The following is a 21260-nucleotide window of genomic DNA, read 5'->3' on the forward strand; positions in this document are numbered from 1 at the left end:
CATGAAGAAAAACATAAAAAAATATGAACTAGTCAGACTGAAATTCCAATATTAGAATGAAGATTAACAGTAAAGGTTGCCAGAGATACTTAGAAACAAAATAGTCTTTGTTCCTGATCATAGAAACCATTCTGGAAGCAGTATCCGTAGCACTTTCAAAAAATAATATACTTCTTAGCGGATGTGAAGATGTTATTGAAATTCATTTGTATTTCCAGCTGAAATATCTTGTAAATAACTTTTCACTGCTCTTGTGCTTATTTTCTAGAGATCATCAATGAAGAATCTTCTGCTCAGCTCTTAGGTAGGGCCAGATTCATCTTATATTAACCAATTAAGTGTTCTTTACTTCTGTAACTATACAGTACTATGACATTTCACAAATTTATTATTTTTTGAAGTTAGCATGTGACAGCTTACCCTGAGATGTATAGGAAAGCTCCCCTGCATTGTCTCTAGGACCTAGAAGAGGGCAATGCACTGGAAGAGTAGAAAGAAAGCCTTTTATGCCAGGAATATTTTGTCTCTTCCACAGATGGAAGCAATGGCTTGCATATGATGAGCATATTGAGTGTCTTCATTTAAAAATTTCCATAACTCTATGGGTTGGTCAAAGAATTTTCTCTATTTATTCCTTTTAGAAGTGTAAGAATCCACACTAGATAGATATGTAATTTCACAGATCTCAGGCTTTCTCATCTTTTTAAAATTTATATTTCTCAACCAGCTTTGCACAAAAAGCTGAGTAATAGATACAAAAGCACTGTAGGAAAACTGAATGGAACATCTTTTAGTCTTTCTCCTATCCTTTTTTTTTATTATCCACAGAGTTATAGTACCCAAAACAACATGGTACATTTAAAAATAGAGCATTGCTGTCACATTAGGCTACATTGCCTAATTCTAACTAATATCATTAAAAAATCCTTTCAGTTTCATCACTTCTGTCTGAGAACTGTGATGAAAATAAAATCACCCATAATGAATAAATTTAAGAAGAAATATTTGTCTGAAAATTTGAGCCATTAGAAAGTTATTATGATAAATATATAAAAAATACATTTCAAAAAGAATCAGGCTCATAAATTTCGGAAGTGTATTCTAACAGAAAGAGAAAAGAAAGCTTCTTTGACATGGGTCTATGTCCCTGCAGAGGAAGAGCAAAAAAGCCAGGGCAAAGGTCAACAGCATCAGAAAGATGAGGACGGTGAAGAACCTGGAGATAATGAGGATGACGATGGAGAAGAAAAACCACCAGAGAAACCACCACATCATCCTCGCCCTCCTAAACCTGGAAAACCACATGGCCCACCCCAGGAGGGAGAAGAGGAGAAACCTCGCCCTCCTAAACCTGAAAAACCAGAAGGCCCACCCCCTGAGGGAGGTGAGGAGAAACCTCGCCCTCCTAAACCAGAAAAACCAGAAGGCCCACCTGCGGAGGATGGTGAAGCAGAGGCAAGTAACCTCAAGAAATTTTCTGCATAAATTAAAGGTTCATCAGCACGACAAAATAAATAGGACACTTTATCATTAAAACAAAAATGTGAGATTCCCTCTGCTTGCAGTGAATACCATGGGTTAATAGGATGCTTCTTTGGGCCTATAGATAGGGCAGAGTAGATCTAGGTAGGAACAATAAACTGAATGCTGGGAGAAAGAAGGCAGAGTCAGTGACAAGCCATGGAGTTGCCAGAGGAAAAAGGCACAGGCCCCAGCTAGAACTTTGCTGGTAGGTCACGACCTCGTGGTGATGAGCAACTTTATGTAGATGGGTTAGTTTAGGTTATAAGAGGTATCTAGTATTGCACATAAATGGTTGGCCAAGCAGTGATTTAAATAATATGGTTTCTGTGTGCTTATTTGGGGGCCGAACACTAGGGAACAAATGAATAGCCTCCTGCCAACAGCACAGTCCTAAAATCTAGAGATCACCACCGACTTCCAAAAGGCAAAGATATTTTATACATCGAAAACATGAAAGTTCTTTATACCTTGATTTCTGTGACAAATGTTATTTAAAGTCACTCTCCATCAAATGTCTTAACACTAACCCAGTTAGATATCCAAAAAACTAATAGATATCTCAGAAAATATTTATATTTTAGGCTAGATCTTTCTCTCCCTGACATCATTTATCTGTTTATTTATTGCAGGCGGAGTAGAAAGCATTTACCTTTAATGTCATTTCAATGGAGCAATGATGTTGTAAGAAAACCTTCAACACTCCAATAAAAATTTAGCATGAAATTATTCTTTGTTCTTTTCTTAGTCTGAGTATGTATGAGTGAAATCTGGGGACTGTGGCCAAACCTATGGCAATTATGGACCTCTTCATTCATTTTCATTAGAAAAGGTCCTACATTCGCCATTTATGAATCAGTCCACTATCATTTCAGAGACCCCCCTTTTTTTCTTCCCTGAAGTTCTGCCCACAATTTTGCTGTATTTCCCAGATATTTCTGATTTAATAGGAGACTTCACATAAGACATGATTTTCAGTATTAAAATATATAAAGAGATAAAGCTACATAAACATGCTCTTAGTATGTCATGTGTGTTGTCTGATCAGAACCCTATAGAATAGCTGCCTAGGAGAACCTGCAAAAGAGTTCTTTGTTTCTTTTCTCACAGGTAACACTCTCTGTTCACTATTTACCTGTTAGGAATTTGCTGTTTTGCAGCAGGTGTTCTTTTGGGCACTCAAGTGTCAACCAACTCACATTCTTCCTTAACTCGACAGTCCTATAAATACAATGGTTTTTTAGGGGCCAGATGTTCATGATTTTCATCTCCCTAGAATTTTTATAAATATGTACCTGATCCTAATTGGCTTATGAAAATTTTTTATATATTTTATGTATATCTTAGAGCAATCTTTCCATCTTAATTTTTTAGGGTTTGTAAATATTCATTCATTGATTCTTAAATTTTGTTGAATTTTAACTAGAAAGGTAAATACAAAATGTTTAGATGTTCCACAAGTTGAGGAATTATTAAACCTTCCAAATAGTTGAACCTTAAATGTTAGACTCTAAATTTGCTATTTTTAATTGCTCTATGGAAATTTTTTATTATTTTATGTAGATCATATTCTTCTTTTCCTTCTTTCACATTTTTTATGAAAATAGAGTCATGCTCATGGAAGTAGCACAGTGGAAGATTCATAGAAATGACATTGTAGTGTCATTCTGAAATTTTGACACTTAAACTACTGTTAGCATAATTAATTGGATGGCCATGAATCTAATATGGAAAAGAACAGTATAGATGATATACCATGATAGGGTAAAATTTATATGTATAGACACATGATAACCACATTTATCTACAATATTGACAAAGCTGCATGTCATACTGAAACCGTGAATTTTCATGACTGTTGGTATTCTAAATAATGTATCAAACAGCCTTCTGTTCCAGAGAGTCCTCTGCTAACTAATTAACAGGATTTGTATGTCTAAACCAACATTATCAACAATCCTAATAGCTATAATATCTCCTTTTATAAGAAAAGAGGATAATATCTTTACAGATGTTCCATGAAACTCTAGAATCTATAACACTAAGCGGAAAGCCATAGTTTGTAGTTGGATGAATGAGAGAGGTTAAAAAAACATCAAAAACTCCAATAATATATGACAATTTGTGAATAAAATATCATAATTTACTCAATAGGTAAAGTATTTTTATTAGGCAAATAGTTTTTAGGCATTTACTGCAATTACATTATTCTGAGGGAAAAAAGCTAAAAAGACTAAATTCATGGAAAAAATATATTTCTTATATTTTTTGTCTTTAATGTCTTATCATCATTATTTATTTCAAGCCTTCTATCTCATATTTAATAAAACTTTGACAATTTCACACATATATGCATTGATTTATTCATTACTGAGTCTCCTCACAATTTTCCCCCAAACTCCCCACAAAGTCAAAATCCTTTCTTCATGTCTACCTTCATATCTATATCTATATTCGTATTTATATCTGTCCAACTATAAAGCCTGCTGGAATATTGCTTGAAGACAGTTGCTCCATAATTTAACTAATACCTCATCCTTGGCAACATGTAGCCTAAAAATATAGCTTCAAAGCTGTCATAGAACTCTGTAGTAGAGTACATGTTGATGTGATTGAGCCCTAGACACATACTCCAGCACATAAATAAATACTTCATTTTACCTGCCATAAACTACATAAACTTTAAGGAAATTATGTATGTTTTCAGATTACAGTCCAATATAACTTTGTGTATTTTAACAACTCAAGTCAGCATCCCCTGTTCTCTGAAGTCCATTTAAGAGTAAAAATCAGTCAGCATGTTCTTGTCAGTTTCTTGATATGTAATCAATTTCATGCCAGAAAGCAACTTTAGGGGTGTAGTTGTATCATATGGCCCTTTCATTATGCACAGTGTGATCCAATAAGCTCAGCATTCCATAGGTCTAACATTTAACAAGTATTATTTATTTAATTTTGTGCAAATGGATTTCACCTTCATGAATGACTGTTTACTACATGCATTTAGAGCATATGCAGGAGAGGAGAATATCTGGAACTAGAAGTATAAATAGTTGTTTGTTATTATATGGATGCTCAGACCACAAACCAGGTCCTCTGAAAGAGAAACAAGTAGTCTTAACTGCTGATCCATTTCTGCAGCCCCAGTGAAATATTAACTTAACATATCAGCTCTTCTAAATAGAAGATTTTATGCCCATACAAATACATATAGAAATTGTGTCATACTTAAATCATCTTGCTCAGTTTCTAAGACCCCGTGATGCATTGTTGCTTCAAATAGCATCAAGGTCTTGATGAAAGACATGCTTATCCTATCTACCAATTAAAGTATCCATTTTAAATTTCAGGAAAATATATTCTGCATCTCAGTTATTAAGAAGATGGTCAATATCATTTGTCAATCCAAAACTTCAGTTAGAGAAATTGAATTATTACCTATTATGTAAAGAATATTAACTAAATATCGTAATGATATTCTAAAATTGTGTGTGTATAATACACTTTGCATTTTCATAAACATACATTTGCATGCCAAACCTGTCAAAGGAGTTATTAGGAAAATATGTAGATCAACTTCTTAAACACCAATATCATTCAAAATATATATGATTTTATTCCTTTTTCTTAAAGTATAAGTTTCCATGAATACATAATTTTTTTAATTAAGAGAATGATAAATGATTTGTTTACCATTTATTATCAAGCAAAGTCAATGAAGAAATGTTAAGGGTCAAAGGGGGGACCTTGAACTGAGTCACGAAGTCACCACTTATACTCTCCATTATTTGTTCTTGGCTTGGAAAGATGCCTCTCCCTTGTTCATGTCCATCCTTAATGAAAACCCTGTCTCTTGGACCAAGACACTCCTCCCTTTTGGCTAGTGGACCACAGATAGGCTTCTGTAACACCGCCTTTCATTTCTATTAAGAAGAATGGTTCTAACTCTAATACAACAAAACTGTATACAATGACAATTATCATCAATAATTGTCCTAAAAGAAAGCAAATTTATCAGCTTTAACAAAACCGAAACTACATTCAACAAGAACAATTATCAAGTAAAAAATACATTCTCAATGTTCAGTCCCAAAGTAATTGACAAATTTACAGAGATTACTTCATTAACTGTCCTCTCATGAAGAGTCCAGTGTTTAGTAACTAATATGCCTTTTGCAAAGATTCATGATAATGTAATTGTTGCTGTCTAGTCTTCATCATAATCAAAGGCCAAGAAGGAAATAATATTACTTGAGTAAGCAGGAAGAACAAGCCTGTAACTTGCAAAATATTTGAGAAGTGATAGAAACTGCTATATTTGTAGACAGTCATGCAAGTTTCCTCTGCATCAGTGGGGCATTGATCTTTAGCTTACAAGCCTAGAATATCTGACAGATTTTTTTTAGAAGCAGGAAATTTTGATGGACTGTCTAAACTGTCTTGGTAATTCAGCAGTTGCATTTCTTTGGGTCTTGATTATCTAGTTTAGACAGTATACTGTCAGTAGTTGAGGCAAGGGAAAGTTCTTGCACTAATGGCTACCATGTACTACAAAGACATAACTACACATGGAGATTCTTCAATGCCTATCATCCTCTTACATTTAGATTGGTGCTGTTAGAGCAAATGATTATCATGACAAGAAAAGCCTATTTTATTAAAACATTTCAAATGCCATGTTCTATAGTTCTTTGAAGAATTTGAATTTATCTTTCTGAAGTATACCTATGTACACCTGTATAACCTTACTAATATGATTTCTTTATTAACCTACATAACATTTAAGGACTGAAAATTCACATTGCACAAATGAACAAGGTGTATAGGTATAAGGTGTATAGATAATATCTTATGTAAAAATAGAAACAGATGAACGATATAAGGACAATAACCTCAAATTATAACAATGTAGAAAAATATTAAAAGCAAGTATAAACATATATCAAGTATAACAAAAATAACATTGAATTTGTATCATAATATAAAAATACCTTAACAGAATTAAAAGCATATACAGTATAAGAAGTGTAAGAAAAGTAATCTTAAATTTCTATCAATTTATAAAATGTATACCTATGTAAGTAGCTTAGATGGAGTAGTTGATTTTTTAGAGTAAAATTAGAATCAATAATCTACTTTTCATTCTATCAAATCTAACCAGCTTTTTAAATATACTTGTTAGCAACTTGTTACTAACAACCAACACATAATGACAAATAACAGAACCTAAGGACATTGAAAAACATCAATGCCACACCTGAAGAATTTGTTTTTCTTGTCTCTAATTTCTTCATGTTGTATGGAGCAAGATAGCAAATTCAGGGGACCATTGGTTTTATCTTGAGCAGTTTGCCATTCAAAGCCAATTTTAGGGTGGTGTTTACCAGGTTAGTGGCATTATGACAATCCCGGTACAATAATTGTTGTGGGGCTCCCATCATACTTTTGGAGACTTCAGAATCTCTAATAGGATTATTTATTGTTCACTGAAAAACTTAAATATATTAAGGTATATATGCTGTAATCTTAGAGAGGTTAAAGTACCATGCTTTATTAATTTTACCTGGGATATCCAGGATTATTTCCTAAATATCTGTTTAAATTCAATCATGAAATCACTTATAGGAAACTACATAAAACCTAAGGTTAGAATTAGTTAGAATTTAATAGTGCAATTAAAATTAACACTGAAAGTTTAAATTTTAAGGTAGTACTTTTACCTAAAAAGTTTTAAAGAGCCAAAATAAGTATGAGATATATGAGATTAGTGAAAATATATTAGTTTCTAGAATTTTGGTTTCCTTCTGTCTCATACCAATTGACTATGAAGAGATGAGACAGAGATTTTGAAATTTTTGTTAACCTGTTTGGGTTAGCCAAGAAAGAGCCATACTCTAATTGGAAAGCGTAATTTAATCTTTAATTGAGCAGGAACTAGATAAAAACCATCTGTTACTTAGAGACCGGAAAAAAACAGACATTTTGAAATTTTACACTGTAAAAATTATTATATACCATTAGGCCAGATTACTGCTTTCATGGTTATCATTTTTTCCGGATGGTTCTTCTTTCTTTTCTCAAGGCTTTAGGTGTTCAAACGCCTTTAGATTCCTCACTGGCTGTTTTAATTTTTTCCTGGAAAGATTAAAAAAGAAAAACAACCCTCTCACAAGTGTAATTTGTTGCGTTTTCCCTTTTATCAGGTTGAATGATCACATCAGTTGATGAACTATCACCTCTCCTACTTAAGAAGTCTCTCCTGTTAGAATCAAACCTTTACCACTTTTGATCATATCTATAGCTTTTTTTCATATGCAAGGAGAATCAAAACCTCTTCCAAACATAACACATCCTCCTACAACAGATCCTTGAAGAATACCAGCTACTTCAGCTTACTGTTCCTTTTTTCTATTATCCAATGTTTCTTTGTAGCTGTTGTTCACCTTTCAATGGCGTAGATAATTTAAAGTAAATAAAGTATTGTCCAATATTTTGTTAGGTGTCATTATCCTGTCGTTTTGCTTATTCAACATTTGTGTTAAAAATAAAAGTAGATTTTTATATAACTGCTTGCCCTGTAGAATTTTGAGGTATATCTGTAATATGTTTTATGGTGTAATATGCAAAAAAAACTGTTTCATTTATTTGAAACATGTGTATTGTCACTGTTCCTTTTTGTATTTTTGATACAGGGTTTCTCTATACATTTGTTGCCTTCCTGAAGCTAGCTCTTGTATCCACAACTTTACTATATTCTGGTCATTTTACCTGCTACACTTCTCCTACTTAAATTCTAATACTGAGAGAAGATAGTAGTATATTTGAATGGAAATGTTTACTGCCCAAAGAAATTTTAAAAAATAATGACTTATATGGAAAACTTTGTGAGTTGATTCTAAAATAAAAATTAAGACTTTGTATATCAGCAGGATTTTGGTACCTTTTACTAATGATAAAATTTCTCATTATGGACAGAAAATGAACATTGAGAAGGAGCTTGCAGTAATTTTTTGGGAAAGATTAACAGCAAATATCCTCAAAGCAAGAGTCTTCAATTTCAAAAGACAACTGAATGGATCCGTTCTCACATTGTACAGGGGAATGAATGCATCCAACTAAGGAATGCAAAGACTACTTAGCAAATGAGGTGTCTGAAGATAATAAATAAATCATCAAAAATGTTCCAAGAAAAAGAGTAATTGGCTTATTGGTCTATCACATTATCACTAGTATAAAATTTCATGAAACTCCCCCCCCCACCAAAAAAAAAATAAATAAACAAAAAAGAATAAAAAGACGGTATTTAGCACCTGAATTCTTAAATGGCCTAAGAAGCAGATTGGCATACAAGATTCTGTATGGCAACATAACTTTCAGTTTATCTTCTGGAACCAAAAAAAAAAAAGAAAGAAATCTGAAGAAAATATATATGTTAGCACATTAATTTATGTTAAAATACAACTCTTACTATTTATTCTCTCAATCTGTGTGTGATTGTTGTGGAAGTTTAGAAAATGTATACATTTTAGTTGGAAGTAGAAGTTGTACTTTCTATGGAGACTATTAAATCCAAGGCATACATTCCAGACATGAATTACTTAAGGGCTCTAACAGCCTGCAGGTCACTAAGAGCCTGGGGCATCCTGCCCATGATTTAACCTCACCTTTGCTAAATGTCTTCTTGGTGAGCTGTTCCATAAATTGTTTGGATTATGCCTCATGAGTTCATAGATGACATTTTGGAAGAACTTAACACAATGGTCTGTTTCACAGATTGCCAATACTGAAGAGGTTCAAGGAAAGGGCAAATGTTTGTATCATTTCATAGAGTCTGCTGTCCTTTTCTAAGATCCACCAAACAAAGAAGACTGTCTTCCCCCAGGAAGCACCCGTTCCACAGTACATAAATGTGAACAAGTCTACCTAGGTATCCCTATGCTCCTTGTCTCAGACTTCATTTTCCTTACTCAAAGTATAAAACTGGCCTTTGGATCAGGATCACCTCCAATAAATATAGAAGCTTAACAGAGGCATATTTAGGCAGACTTTTCTTCCTGTCCATCAGTTTCCAAAAAACCAATATAGATCCATTATTATTGATAAATTCTTGGAAATAATTAAAGTATGTTACTAGCTAATTCTTACATTTTCAATAAATCCATATTTTTACCTGAGTTTGGCCATGGGGTTTTGTAACTTTTCTTGGTATTGCATGCTCATCTTGCTTCTCTCTGTGTTTGTTAATGACTTCTCTGATTTTGTCCTTTTTCCTCCCAGTATTCTCAGTTTGGCTGTAATGTCTATACTTCATGTCTGGTTACTGGCCAATCAGTTCCTTATTAATCAATGAGAGTAATACATATTTATAGTGTTTAGAAATATTATTCATAGCATTCTCTCCTTTATGCCTAATTAAAAAGAAAGGTTTTAAACATAACTATATATATAAAATATATATAGTTATTTTGTAAGAAATACTGTTACAATACTCTGTTTATATTTATCAAATTTACAGAAATTATTTTTTTATTTAAGTTACCTTTGTGATAATAAACTTTTCTATTTTCTCTCAATGTTATTACTAAGAATAAACTTACTTATTTACATACCTATTCAAGTTTCCTCTGCCTCCACTCTTCCTGTTCTGCAAATGTGCCATGTTCCCTACTCTATATCCATTTCTCAGAGATGATGAAGCCTCTTGTGAGTTGTCAACAAAGTCTGACCTATCAGTTGAGACAGGGCTAAGTACTTCCTCCTTGTACATAGTTAATTCGAATCTTTCATATCCAATTTCCTCCTTGTACTTAATAAGTCTAATCTTTCATACCTAATTTACCTTTTTTTTAATACCAATTGGAATTTCAATTAGGGGCCAGAATTCCCAAATAATACCTCAAAAGCTTAAAGAAGAATTCTAAGCACTCAAAAATGGCATCAAACTTGGCTTCTTAGTAACTTTGCCAAAAAATGTGTTATCAATATTTATTATCATTAACGGTGGATTGGTTGCAAATTATTATTGGTAATGGCCAAGAAAAGCTAAACTAATGGGTTTAAAATCAAGGTTTTCATTTTGAAAAGAAGAAAGGACTATAGAAATGATAGAATAAAAGGATAGATTATTGAACCTACTTTTAAAACAAGAAAGAAACTATGAGACTTTATTATTTTACATTGGTATGGATTTTTATATACTGAAACAAACCCAAGGTCTTTTGTTATATATGTATATATGCTTGTTTAAGGTATTTATACATATTGATATAAATTTAAGGATATTTTTGTTAGGACACATTTTGCATACATTTATAGTCATATTTACAGTATTATACTTATGCATCTCATTTAACAATATATTGTAAATTTATAGTCCTTGAAAGTTATTATCAACTATTTAAGATAATAAAGAAATACAGGTTAGTAGGTAGTTCCCTAATACAGTCACTTTGTAAACATGTTGGATATGTTTTAAGGTTAAACAAAGATATATTTAGATAATCATCTTACACACTTCAAATATCTACAGAATGTACCATTTAAGATCTTTTAATATCTTGATTTTATGACAATGAACAAGCATCAATTACCTACAGAGATTAAAATGGGCATTGAAGAAACTCCAAAGGAGTTTTGTTTTCTTTGAATTGAAAAATAGCCAGTTTGGCAAAAAAAACAACCCCTTGCTTCAGTTGCTGATAATAAATACTCTGTCCAATCTGGACCAGCAGGATTCAAAAGAAAGTAACTGACAAATTTTGCCAATACATGGTCAAATACAGTCCTTCAAAATTCCCTGCTTCTCATAAATATCTGTCAGATAGTCTAAGCTAATAAGACAAAGATGGAAGCTCCAATATTATATAAAAACCTAGGTTGACTCTCTAGGAAGTCATATATCCCTGTTATTAGGTAAGATTTCACCCTTTAGTGTCTTTTTTAGAGTGGGAAAATAGTCATAATTAAAATTTTCTTACTTATGCTGAAAGGTAAATTAGGTATAAATGCTTAGAGTCACAAAGATTTGAATATTAATAGAATACATTCTCTAAATTTGTGAAATACAAATAGGCTGGGTATTTTAACTACAATTCTTACTTAGTAACTGTTTTGTTATATATGGTTTTACTATATGATGCTTGAAACTTTCCTATTTCATATGATAAAAGGGAGAAATGCTGTTTAACAATAATCTCTACATTAGAAATACGTCTTACTCTTCCTGGTTAATAAAGAACTGACTAGTGACCAGACAGGAAATATAGGTGGGACAACCAAACTGAGAATATTGAGAGGAAGAAGGACAATGTCAGAGGAGACACCAGAGATGCAGAGAAATTAGGATGTGTAGAAAATGATGTAACAATTTTGATCCATGTGGCAGAGGGTAGATAAGAAATATGGATTAATTTAAGGTTCAGAGTTATCTAGTACAAAGCATGAACTATTAGCCAAACTTTTATAAATAATATCAGGCTTCTGAGTAATTATATCAGAGCAGCCATGGCACAGGTAACCTCTGCTTACCCATATAACTCTTCCTTTGACTTCCTAAATGCCCATGGGACAAGATTGCTCTGATATTAAAATAACAACCATTAATTTGCATTGATAATATATTTTGCTTTCGTAACTCATCTATTATAAATATAGAAAGAGTCACCAGACATTGTATGTCTGCAGTTTTCACATTATCTATCAAAAGCATACTATTAATTTGGGCCTTATATAAAATTGCTATAAGCCACAACATTATACAGCAAATGCTCAGTCATTTCTTTACTGGTGACTTTTCAAAGTCAAGGACTTTAGTGAAAGTTTTTGAACCAAAGAGCAAGGCTTTTTGGCTTTAAGAGGAGGAGCAGCGGCTGTGTCCGCCGTCCACTTAGCTTAGTCCCAAAATGATTACACAGAAACTGTATTCATTTAAACACTGCCCGGCCCATAAGCTCTAGCCTCTTATTGGCTAACTCTCACATCTTGATTCAATCCATTCCTAATAATCTGTGTAGCACCACGAGCTTCTGGTTTAACGAGAAAGATTCGGCATGCCTGACTCTGGCAACTCCATGGTGGCTCTCTTAGCCTGGCTTCTTCTTCCCAGCATGCAGTTCTGTCTTCCCTGCCTATCTAAGTTCTGCCCTATCAAAAGGCCAAGACAGCTACTTTATTAGACCAATGAAAGCAGCAAATAGAAAAAAGAACCTTCTACACGATTTCCTCTTTTCCAGTTTAAACAAAATAAGGAAAGTTTTAACTTTAACATAGGAAAAGTACATATAGTAAAACAGTTATAAAGCAAGAATTAAAGTTACAATATTTATATCTATTTTATATTTTATCATAACAAAGGAAAACTATAACTAACCATTCTTCAACGACTCGAGAAGGATAAAATATTACCTAAGTAAACAAGAAGAAAGCAACTTCCAAAACTCAGAGACATCTCGCTGCCTGGACAGTCACCCAAAGTTCTTTTGTATTGTTGGAACATCTATTTTTAGCCTACAGGTTTATAGTATCCAGCAGACATTTCCATGAAGCAGGAAAATTCAAAGACAGTTCAGTCACTTTCTTCTGTGTCCTGTAGAATGTCTTGCAGACTTTTTCAGGAAACAGGAATCCAAAGGATCATCTCAACTTTAGGCAAGTTCAGCAGTCCTCTCTCTGTGGGTTCTTGGTGTCCAGCTTATGCAATAGTCCAGGCAAGAGCAGTTTCTAGCCCCAATGGCTATCAAACTCCATAAGGATCCTCTTCAATGCCCATCTTCCCTAGGAAGTAGCTTGGTGCTGCCAAAAACAGACGTGTCTCATTGTCATGAAAAGCCCTAAATTATTAAAATATTAAATGCCATATTCTGTAGTCTTTGAAAGATATGAAGAATAGATATCTGAAATATATCTTTATATATCTAGAAAAATCTAACTAACATGACTACAAGCTTGACTATCATTGATGATTATCCATTAATTACCTATATTTCCTAATTATGCATTACATTTTTAGATGAACTACACAATCACAATATCTTAATCAAGATTGGAAATACATGTACATATAACAAGATTTACCTTAAATTTATATCAACAAAGCAAAATTTATACTAATGTAAATTATTCATTTCCATATCATATCCCCCTTTTAATGTAAAAGAACATTTATAAACAATATTTGGGAACAGGGGCACAGTTTTTTCTCCAACTACTTCATGCTGTATGGGGTGCCATTATTCGGGTCTTTTATGATATAACATGTGTGCTAGGTTCATCTCTGTCGGCAGTTGAGTGAAGTAATTTTTGAGAGTGTTTACAGCAAGCTTTCAGGAGAGTGTGGTCTATCATACCATATTGGTCTAGAAGGAATCCACAGGTCTCATCCTCTGTGAAAACAAAAGAAGAACCTCTTTTCCAAAGCATCATATACTTAGACCCAAATTCTGAAGTCATAATACCTTTATAATATTCATGCTGGTCTAGCTTAGCAGCCCATACAATGAAACTTATCTCTGTACTTAGCTCCTTCACAGTCAAAAAAATTAAAGAAAACACAATAATATACAGAATACAGGCTCTCTGTGAATTTTCAATTTTTATGAGGCTTATTTTTCTTTACTTCTTTTAATCTATAACTGTACTCTCTCTCTTTAAAAACTTTACACTTTTTTAAGCATTAACTTTTTTTATGTTTCTGTATACTCTTTTTCTTCTCTCTCCCAAGCCTATGTTTATCTAACAGTATGACCTTTTTAGAGGTCTTTTATGTCTGAATCTGTCCTATCGTGAATCTGATATTCTTTACTATCCAGGAGCATTTCTTAAAATGTTAAGCAGTTCTTAAAAACTTAAGTTGTGCCATGTAGGGGTAATATGGTACCACCTGCTTCTTGCCATGTCTAAACCTTAACCTTGCTGTTATTGTGACAATAATGATAGTTCCTGCCTGAGATCAGCACAGTTCAGCATGGCTGAGCTGATCTTGCCTCAGAGACATTTAGTGCCCCTGAGCCGCGTGTGCAGTTCTAGGCACACAGTGAGTCCACATTGCCATCAATCAAGCCTTAGCACTTTATTCACAAAACCCCATCAGATTTCTCTGTCTCCCACAAGAGACAGAGGTCGTGCTAATGAAAGACCCTACAGACCCCCTCCTCAAAACCCGCAGCTAGCATGCTCCCGGGGGAACGTCCTGTTTGTTTTAAACAAATCTCCGGATCAGCAGCCAGCCTGCTCCCGTTAGAACATCCCAGGTGCCTGAGAGAACAGGAGATAGAGATAGGAAGACTGCAAGGCAAGATGTCAATAAGATAGGATGTCAACAAAGCAGGTTAGTTATAAGATAGGAACAGGATGACTGTTGCCAGGCATCCATGCTGAGAGAGGAAACCTTTCATGCCCCCCCCCCCCCCCCCCCCCCGCCGCATTCCGATAACCACGCTTTTGCTTCTGTAAACTTGCTTCTTGCTGACACCCATGCTGAGAGGGGAAACCATTCATGCCCCCGCCTCATTCCGGTCGATCGATAACCACGCTTTTGCTTCTGTAAACTTGCTTTTTGCTCTTCCCTATAAAAAGCCCGCCCTCCAGTTGGCAGGTGCGCAAATCTTCCGAGAGATCTTGCTGCCCACGGGTACCTGTGTCTACTCAATAAACCTCTTGCGATTTGCATCCGTGTGGTCTCGGCCTGTTCCTTGGCGTTGGGGAGGTCTCCTCCCGAAAAGAGGTCCTCGTCGAGGGTCTTTCATTTGGTGCATTGGCCGGGAAAAGAGACCCCCCCCCCCTGCCCAGGGATCACCGACTCACCAGCGGGAGGTAAGCTAGCCAGCTCTGTTAGTTGTCTTCTGTGTTCTTTGTTAGTTGTCTTCTGTGTTCTTTGTCGAATTCTGTACACTCAGGTCTGGGTGCGCTGTACCTGGCGGAGGGAAGGGGGCTGACGAGCCTGGTACTTCTCCCCCGCAGTCCGTGGAAGACGTTCCACGGACATCGGAGTCAGTCCGCAAGGACTTCTGGAGCCCGATTCTTCGGAGCTCAGCCCGTATCCGAAGGATACGTGGCCCTAGTTGGAGGAGAGGGATCCGGACCCTCAGAGCCTCCGTCTGAGTTTTGCTGCGCTGCGCATCTCTGTTCTGTCTCTGTCCGTTCTGTCAGTATCTGTTCTGTCTCTGTGCATCTGTTCTGTCTCTGTCTGTTCTGTCAGTATCTGTTCTGTCTCTGTGTGTTTGTCTTGTTTTGTTTTTTGTTTTTATATTTGGTTCCCTTCTCTTCGAGAAGATGGGACAAACCCTAACCACCCCATTGAGCCTTACTTTAGACCACTGGCCTGACGTCCGCGCCCGAGCCGACAACCTGTCAGTCGATGTTCGAAAGAAGAAATGGGTGATCTTTTGTTCGTCCAAGTGGCCTACTGTTGAATCAGAATGGCCAAGAGACGGCACTTTCAATCTCAATATCATTTCCCAGGTTAAGGCAAAAGTGTTCAGCCCAGGACCACATGGACATCCGGACCAACGCGCCTACATTGTTACCTGGGAAAGTTTGGCACGTGACCCACCCCTATGGGTCCAGCCCTTTGTCATCTCTAACATCTCTAACAAACCCCAACCTTCTCTTACCCCTACAGCCCCTAAGGCTCCCCCTCCCCAGGAGAGCCAACCACTTGTGCCTCTTCCTCCTGCACCTTCCCCTGCCCCACCCTCTTCTTCCCTATACCCCACCATTCTTAAGGAGAAGGTTCCCAAAGAAAAACCTCCGAAACCTACCCCTGCGCCCCCTCCCGTCCTTCCTCCGAACCCTGACTCTCCCCTCACTGACCTTCTATCAGAAGAACCCCCTCCTTATGCAGATCCAGAGGATCCAGAGAGTCCGGATGGGCCAGGGACTGCAGCAGTGGGTGGACAGCCTGCACAAGTCTCCTCAGCCCCTTCACCCATGGTGGGAAGACTCCGGGGAAGGCGCGAACCACCCCCTGATTCCACTGCTCATGCCCTACCCTTGAGAGAGGGCCCAAACGGCCGACAGCAATACTGGCCATTCTCTGCCTCAGATCTATACTATTGGAAACACCATAACCCCCCAATCTCCAAAGATCCAATAACGCTGACTAACCTGATTGAGTCTATTTTAGTCACCCACCAGCCCACTTGGGATGATTGCCAGCAACTCTTGCAAACCCTGCTGACCTCGGAAGAAAAGCAAAGAGTCTTTTTGGAGGCTCGGAAAAACGTCCCAGGCGACAATGGGAGCCCAACCCTTTTGCCTAACGAAATTGACAAGGCCTTCCCTCTGACACAACCTGACTGGGATTTCACTACAGCTGCAGGTAGGGGACACCTACGCCTCTATCGCCAGTTGCTAATCGTGGGTCTCCGAGGGGCAGCACGCCGCCCCACCAATTTGGCCCAGGTTAAGCAAGTAATACAGGGAAAGGAAGAGACGCCCTCAGCCTTCTTAGAAAGGCTCAAGGACGCTTATAGGATGTATACCCCCTATGACCCTGAAGATCCAGGGCAAGCTACAAGTGTATCCATGTCTTTCATCTGGCAGTCTAGTCCGGATATTAGAAGCAAATTGCAGAGGCTTGAGGGTCTCCAGGGATATACTATACAAGACTTACTAAAAGAGGCGGAGAAGATTTTCAATAAGAGAGAGACTCCAGAAGAAAAAGAGGAAAGATTATGGCAGAGAATGAAAGATCAGGAGGATGAAAGAGACAAGAGGAGAAACAAGGAATTAACTAGGGTGTTGGCCACCGTGGTTCAGGGACAGAATAGAGAGGGAGACAGAGAGGGAGAACGACGTAGGGCCAAGGTGAACAGAGACCAATGTGCCTATTGTAAAGAACGAGGACACTGGATTAAGGATTGCCCCAGGAGGAACAAAGGACCTAGGAAGCCCAGGCCCCAAACCTCCCTCCTCACCTTAGAGGATTAGGGAACTCAGGGCCAGGAGCCCCCCCCCCTGAGCCCAGGATAACTCTTGATGTCGGGGGGCAACCAGTCACCTTCCTAGTAGACACCGGGGCCCAGCATTCAGTCTTGACTCAGACTTCAGGGCCACTCAGCGAACGATCTGCTTGGGTCCAAGGAGCCACTGGTGGCAAGAGATATCGATGGACAACTAATCGGAAGGTTCAGCTGGCTACTGGTAAGGTGATGCATTCCTTTCTGCATGTTCCAGACTGTCCCTATCCCTTGTTGGGTAGAGACCTCCTCACCAAGCTAAGGGCCCAAATTCATTTTGAGGACATAGGGGCTAAGATAACGGGCCCAGATGGAGGTCCCCTCCAAATTTTGACCCTCCAGCTGGAGGATGAATATAGACTTTACGAGCCCCCGGGGCAACAGACAATTGACATGGCCCCTTGGCTCAATGACTTTCCATTGGCATGGGCAGAGACTGGGGGAATGGGGATGGCTATACAACAACCTCCACTCATCATTCAATTGAAGGCAACAGCTACTCCTGTTTCAATCAAGCAGTACCCCATGTCCCATGAAGCATATCATGGCATAAGGCCCCACATAAAAAGACTGCTGGATCAGGGCATTCTCATTCCCTGCCGGTCACCATGGAATACCCCCCTTTTACCAGTAAAGAAACCGGGGACTGGGGACTACCGGCCAGTGCAGGATTTGAGGGAGGTCAACAAAAGGGTGGAGGACATACACCCCACGGTCCCCAACCCCTACAACCTATTGAGCACTCTGCCACCATCCCACGTTTGGTATACCGTATTAGATTTAAAGGATGCTTTCTTTTGCTTGCGGCTGCACCCGGAGAGCCAGTCCCTTTTTGCCTTTGAATGGAAGGACCCAGATCTTGGACTTTCGGGTCAATTGACCTGGACACGGCTTCCCCAGGGGTTCAAGAACAGCCCGACCCTCTTTGATGAGGCCTTACACCGGGACCTGGCAGACTTCCGGGTCCAGTACCCTGCCCTGACATTGCTCCAATACGTAGATGACCTCCTTCTGGCAGCTGCTTCGGAGAAAGAATGTCAGGAGGGTACAAAGGCCCTCCTACAGACATTGGGACAAGCAGGCTATAGGGCATCAGCCAGGAAGGCTCAGATATGCCAGAAGCAAGTCATTTACCTAGGTTATCAATTAAAAGATGGACAGATATGGCTGACCGAGGAGCGTAAACAGACCATCACTAACATTCCTGCCCCCCGGAACCCCCGCCAGCTAAGAGAGTTCCTGGGAACAGCGGGATACTGCCGCCTCTGGATCCCAGGGTTTGCAGAGCTGGCTGCACCCTTGTATCCATTAACCAAACAAGGAACAATGTTTGATTGGGGGGAGGACCAACAGAGGGCTTTCGAAAACATTAAGAAAGCCTTGTTAGCCTCCCCTGCTCTAGGCCTCCCTGACATTACCAAGTCTTTCGATTTGTTCGTGGATGAAAAACAGGGTTACGCTAAAGGGGTCCTAACTTAAAAACTGGGCCCTTGGAGGCGTCCTGTAGCTTACCTCTCAAAGAAACTCGACCCAGTAGCTTCAGGGTGGCCGCCCTGCCTGCGAATGGTAGCAGCTATTGCAGTCCTCACCAAGGACGCGGGTAAACTGACTCTGGGCCAACCATTGACTATCCTGGCGCCCCATGCGGTGGAGGCCCTGGTCAAACAGCCTCCAGACCGCTGGCTCTCCAATGCCCGCATGACTCATTACCAAGCAATGCTCCTGGATACGGACCGGGTGCACTTCGGACCTGTGGTGGCTCTTAATCCCGCGATCTTGCTCCCCCTGCCGGAGGAAGCCCAACACCATGATTGCCTCCAGATCCTTGCGGAAATATACGGGACCAGGCCGGACCTGACGGATCAACCCCTCCGAGATGCTGACTATACTTGGTATACGGATGGCAGCAGTTTCCTGGCAAATGGGGAACAAAGAGCGGGGGCGGCAGTGACAACGGAGACTGAGGTAATTTGGGCAGAAGCCCTTCCCGCAGGCACCTCTGCCCAGAGGGCTGAACTCATCGCTCTGACCCAGGCACTCCGGATGGCAGAAGGTAAGAGGCTAAATGTTTATACGGATAGCCGATATGCCTTCGCCACGGCTCACATACATGGGGAAATTTATCGAAGACGTGGGCTACTGACCTCAGAAGGAAAGGAAATTAAGAACAAACTTGAAATACTGGCACTCCTAAAGGCCTTATTTTTGCCCCAAAAATTAAGTATTATGCACTGCCCTGGGCATCAAAAAGGCCATAGCCCTGAGGCAAAGGGAAATAGACTGGCAGATGACACTGCTCGAAAGATTGCCATGAAATCAACCAAGACCTCCCAAGCTTTCCCCTTGATGAACCCGAAAGAGGCCCCAGCCTCCAGTTCGCTACCCTATAGTACAGAGGACATTGATCTCCTAAAGAAAATGGGGGCCACATATGACCCCAAAAAGCAACATTGGGTTTTTAAGGGAAAGATTGTTATGCCAACAAAACATACTTATAAAATAATAGACTACTTACATAAATTGACCCATTTGGGGCCAAAGAAGATGAAGACCTTGTCGGACAGACAGGAGTCAGGCCAACACCTCCTGAACAGGGATGGAGCCCTACAAAAAGTGACTGATGAATGCCAAGCCTGCGCTCAGGTAAACGCAGGCAGAACCAAGCTTGGTCCAGGAGTTAGGGTACGGGGACATCGCCCCGGAGCACATTGGGAAATCGACTTTATGGAGGTTAAGCGAGGTCTCTATGGGTACAGATACCTCTTGGTGTTCATAGACACTTTTTCAGAATGGGTGGAAGCCTTTCCCACCAAACACGAAACCGCAAAGATGGTGACCAAAAAGCTCTTGGAAGAAATCTTTCCCAGGTACGGAATGCCTCAAGTCTTAGGCACCGATAATGGCCCTTCCTTCGTCTCCCAGGTAAGTCAGTTGGTGGCCAAACTCCTAGGGGTCGAATGGAAATTACATTGTGCATATAGACCCCAAAGTTCAGGGCAGGTAGAACGCATGAATAGAACAATTAAGGAGACCTTATCCAAATTAACGCTGGCAACTGGCACTAGAGACTGGGTGCTTCTCTTACCACTGGCCCTGTACAGAGCCCGCAACACTCCGGGGCCTCATGGACTGACACCTTTTGAAATCCTATATGGAGCTCCTCCCCCATTTATAAATTTCTTTGGTTCAAACATTGCCGAATTTGCTCACAGTTCTTCTCTGGAAGCCCATTTACAGGCGTTACAGATTGTGCAAAGAGAGGTCTGGAAGCCACTCGCCGCTGCTTACCGAGACCAACTGAACCAGCCGGTGGTACCGCATCCCTTCCAGATAGGAGATACTGTTTGGGTCCGCAGACACCAGACCAAAAACTTGGAACCTCGGTGGAAAGGCCCTTACACTGTCCTTCTGACCACTCCAACGGCACTGAAGGTTGACGGCATCGCAGCCTGGATCCACGCCTCGCACGTTAAGGCCGCCCATACAGCTGAGAAAGCGGAGACAGCATGGAGAATCCAATGCACTCAAAACCCCTTAAAGATAAGGCTTACCCGTGGGGCCCTTTGACTATTATATGGGCCCTACTGAGACTGGGGATGGCGACACAAGAAAATAGTCCACACCAGGTTTTCAATGTAACCTGGAGGGTTACAAATCTCATGACAGGAAAAGTAGCCAATGCCACCTCCCTGTTGGGAACGATGACAGACGCTTTCCCAACCCTGTACTTTGACCTTTGTGATTTGGTGGGAGAGTCTTGGAACCCCTCAGATCAGGATCCAT

General features: G+C 39.0%; 1 protein-coding gene across 7 annotated transcripts in view; it reads left to right on the plus strand.

Moving 5' to 3' along the window:
• Positions 1-21260, plus strand: part of LOC142855913 (acidic proline-rich protein HP43A-like) — a 301657-nt gene that overhangs the window by 44631 nt on the left and 235766 nt on the right. For 2 of the 7 annotated variants that reach the window (XM_075982531.1, XM_075982532.1), the window contains exons 2-3: positions 269-304; positions 1154-1515. The exons of 4 other annotated variants lie outside the window; for them this stretch is intronic. In XM_075982531.1, coding sequence (XP_075838646.1) covers positions 269-304; positions 1154-1485 — 368 coding nt within the window. In that variant the 3' untranslated portion in view covers positions 1486-1515. Of the gene's footprint in view, positions 1-268; positions 305-1153; positions 1524-21260 lie in introns of those variants that run through there. One more of the 7 variants, XM_075982534.1, reaches the window with a different exon arrangement.

The sequence above is a fragment of the Microtus pennsylvanicus genome, chromosome 8 (genome assembly GCF_037038515.1).
Source record: "Microtus pennsylvanicus isolate mMicPen1 chromosome 8, mMicPen1.hap1, whole genome shotgun sequence".
Lineage (NCBI taxonomy): Eukaryota > Metazoa > Chordata > Mammalia > Rodentia > Cricetidae > Microtus > Microtus pennsylvanicus.